This window comes from Aegilops tauschii, chromosome 5 (genome assembly GCF_002575655.3).
Source record: "Aegilops tauschii subsp. strangulata cultivar AL8/78 chromosome 5, Aet v6.0, whole genome shotgun sequence".
In the NCBI taxonomy this organism is placed as follows: domain Eukaryota; kingdom Viridiplantae; phylum Streptophyta; class Magnoliopsida; order Poales; family Poaceae; genus Aegilops; species Aegilops tauschii.
Window position 1 is genome coordinate 290,848,549 of NC_053039.3, and position 10,581 is coordinate 290,859,129.

At 42.7% G+C, this 10,581-nt stretch overlaps 1 protein-coding gene across 2 annotated transcripts; it reads right to left on the minus strand.

The window, feature by feature from the left end:
- Positions 1–350: 350 nt before the first annotated feature.
- On the minus strand, positions 351–8,959 carry LOC109767464 (spermine synthase). Of its 2 annotated transcripts, none has more exons than XM_020326222.4 (12): positions 8,688–8,959; positions 5,884–6,098; positions 5,720–5,764; positions 4,575–4,651; positions 4,367–4,489; positions 4,084–4,188; positions 3,933–4,005; positions 3,726–3,797; positions 3,420–3,615; positions 1,553–1,682; positions 1,192–1,266; positions 351–638 (listed from the first exon to the last, which is right to left on the minus strand). In XM_020326222.4, exons 2-12 carry the CDS (start codon positions 6,068–6,070, stop codon positions 567–569), a joined length of 1,155 nt encoding a protein of 384 aa, XP_020181811.1. In that variant the 5' UTR covers positions 6,071–6,098; positions 8,688–8,959; the 3' UTR covers positions 351–566. The 2 variants fall into 2 exon arrangements, with proteins under 2 accessions (XP_020181811.1, XP_040245975.1); XM_040390041.3 differs by having other exon boundaries at positions 5,884–6,123; positions 8,688–8,864.
- Positions 8,960–10,581: the final 1,622 nt, after the last annotated feature.

The following is a 10,581-nucleotide window of genomic DNA, read 5'->3' on the forward strand; positions in this document are numbered from 1 at the left end:
GTCATATGCTGGAACGGCGGCCACAACTTGCTGCAACCGGCAATCAAAAGATGCGACCGTGGTTTCAACGAGGTGGAATCGGCATCGGCCACCGGAAAGCTGCGACCGGGGTGAAGATTTGCTGGGAACAGGGGCAACTCAAGGATGGGGAGCGATGAGGCGTGGGCATTTTTTGTTTCAAGCGAGGCGAGCGAGATGAAAGACACATACAACGGTTACTACTTACGGCTGGGTGCATGGTACAGCTAGGAGGCGACCGGCGCAAGGCTCGGGCCGAACGGCCGGCGCCTAGCAGTGCCCAACTAAATACACCCGAAATGACTACGCGTGCCCCAGTGCCAATACTACGGTAGCCACACAACTTTCTCTGGTTTATCCATTCCAGGAATCTCAATCCAACAAATCTTATCATACCATCATATCAATCGCGCAAAGCGTATTGCCATATCCCACACCAATTATGTTGCTACTATACCAGTAAGTACTTGATGTCCAGCATGGATGCTGGTGGAGAGGAACCGTTTCCTGCTAGCACACGACGGTTGAACAAGTCCAGGAGCACTCGTCTAAGCGGTAAGAATTTCACTGTGTGGCGCGACGGCAACCTTCGCTGGTTCTGCTGATTTTTCCTCTTGTGCCTGTGATGGTCCAAACAATCTCCAGTTAAGCTTTTTGACAGTTCACTTGTTTGGCAATTGGCATACGAAGAACCAAGCTAGATAGGGTAGAGAACTAATTCAAGATTACTACTGTAGCAAATATGGGCACCACGGGGAGATAGTCATCTTACTATAATATTTGAACATATAAACAATGACTTTGTGTCTATCTCAAAGGCCTGAAAGCAATAAAGCTAGGATATGTAGCGACTAATCAATTTTTTGGACTGTTTGGTCTGATTGTATTAGAAGGTAATGTCCAACCAGCCAACAAGTCAAGTCGTCCTAGAACTCAGATGTGAGGAAGTAAATGTTGCAGTCAAGAAAACTCTCAAAATTAAGAAACCACGCCAAATATGAGAGGTAAGCGCCACAAAGGTAGAGCTGTAACTTTTCATGGTTTTCTAGGTAGACTCAGAAAGCAGGTAAAAAAAGTAAATTATGCTTTCAAAAAGTTGCCCAAATTATGGAACACGCCAAGTAAAGAGAATACACAGACAGATTTATCATTTAACAAATTGAAGAAACATACCCTTCTAGTGGAGCCACCGTATGCTTCTAGCTCTCTCTTTGCAAAGGTTGGAAGAACAAACGCTGCCCTATGCATCTGGTCAGCAGCCAAAAAAACAAATCAGTGTGCTTATGGATGGCAATGAATCGTAATGCCAGATTTCTCACGTCTAAGTTGGAGTGGAGTATTTTTTTTAAATAAACATGAGGTATATACAGTAACTTGCGACTTGCAGAGCATGAAATCATTGCAGCAGAAAATTCGAGGAATATTAGAATTCTGCATCATTTTATTAGGAGTATACTACAGTATATACCAAGACAAAAGCAATACAGTATATTGTAAAATTGGCAGGATAGGTAACTTTCTAAACAGAAAAAACCTCTGTATTATAAAATCTGATGTCCCTCCCTGCTGTCATAGCGCCTTCTAGTTTTTCGATTGGATTTATGGGTGCCAGGAAGTTGACTGGTGGACCCTCTTTAGCACATAGCAAAAACCCAATTGCACCACTGCAAATCAAGTAAATGTTGTGTTACAAGTAAATTTCAAAAGGAGCAACATTTAGCACGTCAAAGACTTCATCTAAAGCTGCAGCTCAGCAACATTTGTTTCTCACAACCAGCAGCTCTTAATGCGTATACTAAGAGGAATGGCAGCCAGCAAGGGTTGCCTAATCAATGAAATTCAGATATATTATGTTTTAATTTTTTGTACCAAATTTACAAGGGCAGCTGACACCAACACCTAATAACAGTTGTTTAACTAAAAGGTTAAAATTGGCCCAACTTCTCTTTCTAGGAGGAATATGCCCTGAACTCCCAAGATAAAATAGCATCCCTAACAGCATTTATCTTTCACAAAACAGCAATACAAAATCTCTTATTTGATGCCGATGTGGAATATGCAACGTGTCGAATATCTCCATCTCTTGTCTCTTGATGTGTTTCTGAACACAGCATATCAGGATGGTTTTTCATTTGCTTAATATAAATCAGGAATGTATTCATGGCAAAAATACCTATCCAATAATAATAGAAGACTGCTCAAAGTAAATAACTGGTGCAACAAAAAATAAAGAAAACATCAATAGCTTCAATAAAATGTTCAATTTGCATAAAGAGGTTTAGGGTTTGATGTTTGATCCACCACAGTGCCAAACGGGTCCATATAGGTTACAATTGGTCACTACTGTAAAATTTCAACATCTCGCATCAACCAGCTAGCACGACGTAAACCAGGTAAAATGTATATATAATGTTGGGAATATTTTCTCACTAATATTTTGTCACAATAAGACGCTCCTTGCATGAGTTTAGCTAAATCTGAAACATCCTATCATTGATTGCCCAGCGCTGCAACCAATTTAGCTGCCAACAATAGTGACACCCATGAGGCCATGAGGATGAAGCCAGAAAAGTAGTGCACCATTAGAACTAACCAAGTCCTATGTGCCACCACACTACTAAACTCCTCTCGCTGAGATGTCAAAAAACAAAGAAGAATGTGTATGCAGCAAGCTTATTCCAAGTCCCTAGTATGTGCATCTACCCAACTGAGAATAGCACAATAAGGAATTTGCACGGCTTGCATCCATTAACAAAAGAAGAAGAAAAAGCAAGGAAACACAACAAACCATACCCATATATGTTATGTCTTATGTGGTAACGGTTTCAGTAATGAAAAGCTTTATTGTTTCATGCCATCTAATATATCTAATCTACATGGCATATAAATACATGAACTGCGTTACAACCAAATAAAAAGGCTAAGTCTATACTAATAGGTGCATGCTAAATTTAACACATCATGCGGCTTGGCTGTTGCTATGAGATATAATAGCAAACTGCCAAATCTATCAAAACATAAATAAGCAAACTTGTGTTCAAAATATATACAGGGATGGCATATGCTTTTATTATGATCCAAAACAACGAAATTGACCTAACAGCACTTCGATGGGAAAAAAACAAAGAAAAATTACAGGTACAGTTATAAAAATACATAGTTTTATTTCTCTATTTGCAATTAAATTACTTTACATAACAGTGGTGCAAAAACTTTTGAGCAGATGATGCAAAAATATGGGTGGATAGTTAGTATGTAACTCAGAAGTTGTTCGAAAGGAAAAAAAATCAGAAGTTGAAACAGAATGTGCAGTAGCTTGCAACATGAAACATTAACCTAAGCAAAGACCACAAAACAGGCGTGCATAAGAAATTGATGGAGTATATGGAAAGGGTGAAAACCTAGGATATGTTGGGACACTTGCCCAGGCATAGTGGACAGAACCCTTGAAAGTCTCACAGCAGATCGAAAGCATGTCCTGAATCAGATGTGTATGCAACCACATACTCTCAGCTTGATTACAAAGAACACCGCCAGGTCTCAAAGCTCTAGCAATTGTCTCAAAAAATGGCTTCTCTACAAGTTCCTGAGCAGGCCCTGCAATTGACAGTGCCGAATGGATAATGTAAAAACGGCAAGAACAAAGATAAATACTCATGCTTTTAACTTGTCAAAAAAGAAGATATGCCACAGTTGCATAAGCTGACCTATAGGATCTGATGAATCAACAATAATAGCATCATATGTCCCTTCAGGAGAATTTCTTAGGAACTCCACAGCTGGAAGGAAAACAACTCCAGTATGAAATTTACAACATCAACTTAAAGCTACACCTAGTGGTTGCAAATATATATGATATTTACAACATCAACAAGTACTGTTGTAGTTATGGCCTCGTGGGATTATCAACATACCATCACCAACATGAAGTCGAACACGAGGATCCTTAAATCCAACAGATAAGTCTGGGAAGAAATCTTTACAAACCTACACAGTAAGATGCATGTCAGAAATTTTAATAACATGGTTATATTTCTGCATATAGGTCATATGAGAATTTTGTACATCAATAACTAGCTGATCAATTTCACATATATCAATAGACTCCACTGAACCATGTCTGGCTATCTCTCGAAGTACACCACCATCTCCACCTCCAATAACCAAAACCTGCAATGTAGTTTCTAAGAACATAAGTGACTGTGCTACATTTTCAATGGAAATGCAGATAAGAAAGGTTAAATCTGCTGCTATATAGCAGCAGAATATCGTCAATACAATTTCAATCATTAGATCAAAAGAGTCATATAATTCACTGTATAAGAAGGAACATAGATCACACGATTACCTTCTTAGGAGAAGGAATTGAACAGAGTGGGAGATGAGTAATCATTTCCTGGTAGGCACATTCATCCTTATCAGTCAATTGTACAATACCATCAAGCGCAAGGACTTTTCCATAGGTTAACGACTGCATACAAAAACAACCAGGTTACACAAAAGAAGGCAAACACAATTTTCCCTCTGGGTGTTAATAGATGATAGATGAAGATAACCTCAAAAATCAAGACTTCTTGGTATGGTGACTTCCCCTGGTACAGGATCTTTTCCACTTTCAAGGAATGGGTCTCTCCTGAGTAGGGAAAATGAAATCACAATGAATGAGCAAGAAGTGGGGCTTGTTTCATTGCACAAGTAAATGCCCGAGAAAAATGAGAAGTGAGATGGTAAAGAGCAATTGGAAAATTCAATGTGCTTGGCGCGCATAGTACATGTAAACAAATTGTATCTTTGCAGAAACAATTGAACATACTTAAGGACAAGAAGTCAAGATTCCTGAGTATAACCAACACGCACATGATTCGGTGAAACATAAACACGTTAAGGAGGTCAGGAATGAAACTAGTGCCAGAGACATGCGCAAGAGAACTGGTATGTATTTGTAAAAGAAACAGTTGGGGTAACACAGATGATTCAATGTTCAAATAAAAAAATTTAAAAATTCCAGAGGTCCGGATATATGAAACAGAACAAAAATCCATAAGAGTTTTGTTTCGGAAGGACTGAAATTAGACACGAAAACCATTGACAAAGAAAAGGCAACAAGTAGCACTGGGCTGCATATGCTCTCTAATCAGATGATGACTAAAGAGGAAAATTACACAAACTCAGATCACCACTTCAGCATGGAAAAGCAACAGTGTGCCACTGGTATAACAAACTAATGAAGAGAACACAATGCCTGCTTGTGGTAAGCATGTTACTATGTTAGATCAACTTTGTCCACCTCTTTCACAATGACCGTGTCAAAAGGGGTGTGTTGAGTAAGTACATTGATAACATAACTAAAAACTAACCAAAACCATTTGTTTAAACAAAAGTGAAGAGGTTGTAGACTCATATTTATCAATAGTAAGAATTTCTCTTGTCAATACTGAGCCAGGCTAAATTATTTTCCCAAAACAGAAAGGCAAAAGCATTCATTAAAAATCCATTTTATCGATTCAGCACTAATACCATGCCTTAACATCAATGCAGGCATGCATCTGTTCAACCAGTAATCAAGTGTCTACCAGAATAGCATTTTGTCGCATGAACGGATGTAGAAAACTTAACATTACATTCCTATTGTGGATTATTATTTTAATGACAGGTATAACCATCAAGCAATAGAAAAAGAAGGCACCGGTGAGGGAAATACCTGGCCACATTGGATTATTGTAATACTGCAGTTTGTTCGCTTTACCTGCATATGAAGCAATCAAATTTAGACAAAATAACTGGAGAATGATAGGAAGTTATAGTATTTCTGTTGTCAAGTACGAGTAGCAAGGATGATGCAATTGAGCACCAAGCTGGACATACCACATCGTGAGCGGGTCTCCGTGAACCATCCCGATACCACAGTGGCATGGCACTTGGCCTCAGATTCAGGTGCTGCAGCCCTCGCCTTGACACAGCAAGGAGGCAGTGGCTTTGCTGGGGTCTCAACCCCACTTCCCGTTGTCTGTGATGTCCCAGTCAAACCATTTCTTGCGTCTCCACCCTCCATGGATCCTGTTCTTTGAAGTTCCCAGCCTCTGAATCAAAGGAAAACCACAAAGACTTGAAGGGACAATAAGTATACAACACAGGAGAATACACAATTTCTGCAGGAAACTTGGCACTAGATAGTAAATCAAATAAGATTATGATACCCAAACGCACATTTGCGCAAGAAAATGCAGGTCGTAATGAATGCCAAAAGATTACTGACACACATAACAAGCATGCGCAATGACAGACATATAAGTGGATGAGAAACTCAGTACACATGCTCTGCAAGGCTCAGCAACACCAAGGTTTACGAGTCGACGAGTCGTTCCAGGGTTGAGACTCATAGACCAATCGTGACTAGTCTAGTCTATGCTGGACTAGTCGACGTGGTACTGTAGTACTCAGCTACTAATACCAAGTAGTAGCCATCGTTTTTAAGGCCTAACCCCGCCTTATTCTTGAGGCAGACATAGAAGAAACAGAGCAGTCAAGCAGTTTAGCATGTACCGTATATTATTGCAAGGAAAAATAAGAAAGACTGGGAGATTAGGCCACTACCTATGCCCTTCTTTGTGGCCCAAAAGCCCATCTACTAGCTATATATTCCCCCCGTGACCTAATTCTACTCTCCTCACTCACTTCTCCCTGCACCACAGCCGCCACACACCTTCTGCTCTCTTTCCTCGTAAGAGCACACAACCCTAAAACTCCTCCCTGCTCATCATGACCCTAGTCTTCTCTGATTCTCCCTCACTGCAGCACCCTCCTTCAACGGCAGAGTAGATCCGGCAAGGGAAGGAACAGAACCAGCGGAGGGAGAGCGGAGCAATGCTACTTGCCACCGCTGCCGGCGGCGGCGGGTCAGTGGGTGCTGGCGGCAGCCTCGTCCCAGGTGCGGCCCGTTCTAGAGCAAGCCTGAAAACCTAGCTCCAATTTTACCCTCCCACGGCTGCGAGCTGGCTCACTTATCCCCTCCCAAATTTGAGTCGAGCGACTCATAGAGCACGACTAGTCCAGACTAGTCTACTAGAGCCTCTCGACAGCTCAACTCGGCTTGGTAGTCTACATGAGAATCCTAGTCGACATTCACACTGCGACTCATAGACTAGTCCCTCGACTAGTCCTTCAACTCGTAATCAGTGAGCAACACACTAACCTAGTATTGATTACAAGAAAATGGATTTTAAGAGCAGCATGCATTGATCGCAAGAACTGAGAACCTTTTCATAAGAGATGAGGTTTTGGAGCTAACGAGCGTTGCCCGCTTAATGAAAGAACCGATTTTGAGCCGATACCAGAAGTGGAAAAGAAAAAAGGAGCGGCAAATACAAGAGGATTTTACGTTTGGGGTAGGATAGGATTCCAGAAGCTCCTTGCGAATACGGTCTGACCTGTGAATGGTGAATCGAGGTAGGGCAAGGATGTGGCTGCACAAGGTAAGAAGAAATAAGGGCAGGACGGGGAGCACAACGGTGGTGGCTTCTCTGCTACTCCTCCAGACACGAAATTCTGCAACTAGCTACCGGTGGAGCTAGAATCTTGATGGATCAACAACTTTCAGGATCTGCGCTGCTCAATGTATTCAATGCATTTTGAGTTGATTGCCGTATTGAGTTGAGGTGAGGTGAGGTGAGTAGCTGGGCAGCTAGTGCTACAGCACAATGTCAAAATTAAATGCCCATTTGTGCGCTAGCATTAACTTCTATCAAATTTATTAGGCGCTGTTTCATTTACTTTGGAGTAACTTTCTTATTGACAGTGTGATGCCCCAGCTATCACCTTCCTAGTCATTTCCATCCCTCCATTGTTGAACCGTGTGGAAATGTTGTGCTCCGCATTTGATTATGTCGCAACTATACGGTAGTAGCTTCTAAAGTTGAGTGCATTGGCAGATTTATGCTTAATGCTACAAAGCATAACAGAACCAGGACAAAAATAAAATAAAAGCAAACAGTTCAAGTACATGACCCAAGAAAAGTGCACTAAAAGTCATATCCAGGTTTGCCTGATTCACCATTCCAACCAGTTTCTCATCTTAAGAACATTACATGGTGTCACAAGGTAAGTGCTCTGACACATGTAAATTCGAAACCATTTGAGTGTCCCAACTACTATGAAATAAGAGCTCTGCCAAATCGTGTTCACTCAGGTCATTCCAACCCCACATAGGTCTCCCTAGCATACGATTCGACTGTATAAACAATTTTATCCCGTTTGTATTGCAATTCAAATCTCACAAATAGATTGGTGGCACATGTCACCAAACAGACCTGGACGTCCCTCTCTATCTACTTTTTTTTTCTTCCTGGAGTATATAGCTGCTGTGGGGTGTAGTGAGATGGCCAAAAAATGGGGCAAAGCCATGAAGGAGATGGCAAATTGAAACGGGGAAAATGAAATGGAGAGGAGCTCCTTCTGGGAGTGTGGCCATGGAGGGTAATTTCCGATAGATAAACTAGCCAATCTATCGGATGAAAGCATGCAAGTTTGCCGAGTTTGTCACTGTATCGACATGCCCTAATCCATAAGTAGCTACATGATGATACGAAGATAGAACATGTCCGGCTGGCAAAATCAACAAATCTGCGAAGCGTGAACCGCATGAGTAGAACCAAACCGACGGCGAGCTTTACCTGGTCGCGGAACAGGCGCTGCGGGGTGGGGGGAGCCGACGACGAAGTTGGAGCGCGGGAGAAGGGAGGCGGCGCAACCCTACCGGCTGGCAGCGGCGACGCTTGATGCCAGGCAAAATCGGGGTCGAACTGCGGTGGCGGAGGTCGACTGAGCGGCGGCGGGGAGCCGGAGGCGGGGCGGCAGGGATGGGGTGGCGGCGCCGGTGGAGGGCCGTAGGAATGCGGCGCGGGTCCTCAGTCTGGCCGAGACAGTAGCCTTGGTCTTATCGGATTCAACCCGTCACCGGTGGGTTCAGGGTTCAGACCGTGGTTTGGACCCGCTTTGCCTGGTGAAAACCAGACCGGTCCAGAACCATCCAGTCCACCGTAGAACGCGATCAAACCGCCGCCTAGGATTTTTTTTTTCTTTTTAGGCGAGATATTGATGCATTTATTTAAACAGAGCTCGGAATGTCGTCCGAGATTTACATCTCTATATCTATATCTATATCTATACTCTTAAAAAACTGAATTGATGATGATAGTGTGTCTGTCATCTTGCAATTTAGATCGTCCGACCACCAATCATCACCGCGCCCCACCCCTCCTCACCTTATCTCACATCTTTCTCGATATATCATTTTTTCGATGAAATTCTCGAGATATCATTTTTTTTGATGAAATTCTCGAGATATCATTAGTTTTTACGCATGGGATTACTCCTGCATAGGTCAATCACAACAGGTGTTTTGTAAAAAAATGCATCTTGATGTTCCGTGCAATGCACGGGCATCATGCTAGTCCAACACAAAGTCTTGGGGAACCCCCATCCACACCTTACATAGTTTATCAGCAACACCTACCTTAGCTAATTTATGTGCAGCAACATTTGCCGAACGACTAACCCACGAGACTCTAAAGTCACTCCTCGTGTGTAACATCCGTTTAATCTCCTGAATCCAAGGCCCAGTCTCGGAATAGTTCATTCCAGGTTCATTGATCATCTGAACCACACTCTTACAGTCCAACTCAATATGAACTCGATCAACATTCAACTCAATCGCTAATTGAACAGCTCTTTTGCACGCCAGAACTTCAGATATCTTAGGACTTCCAATACTCGGGAAGAAATGGCTAGCACCAGCAATGAAAGCGCCATAATGGTCATGTGTTACAACACCACCACCACCACCCCCCCCCCTACCTCCAGTCCTCGAGACCGCACCATTAAAATTTATTTTCACCCAACCCTGGTCCGGCACCGCCCATTTCTGCACCTGCTTTAGATGGACATCACGAACGTTTGGCTGGTGAGATAGCTTCCATTCCTGCATGTGTCGTAAAACAGAAACCTGTTTCATGTGGATGCGCAATTTGTTTTCCACCCTCGCCTCGTTTCTCACAAGCCAAATACCGTATACTGCATGGATCATTGTTTCCTTCTCATCATCACCCGCACCAGCAAACGAGTTCAAAAGCCAACGAGCCAGTGCTCATTGGTATCCATTGGGGCTGGTGGAGATGCCATGCCCGCCCCTGTCTCAGATTGCAACATCTGCCAAAAAAGAGTCGAGTGGTGACACGACCAGAACCTGTGAAAGATTGTCTCTTCTCTGCCACAAACATTACAGAAAACACCCGGTTTAATCCGACGCTGGTGTAGTTCATAGCCAACCGCTAACCCATTCCTGATCATCCTCCATGAACGGATCTTCGCTTCGTTCGGAGTACTTGTACCCCACAACGCAATAAAACCCTTGTGCCGGTCTATGGAACTGGAAGGCTCAGGCCGACCAGACTTGCATTTTTTCATGTCCATTTGAAGATGATAAGCCGACCGAACAGTAAAGACTCCATTGTTCATAAAATTCCAGACCAAGAAGTCTGCCGTTCCTAGTCCTCCCACAGCAATTTG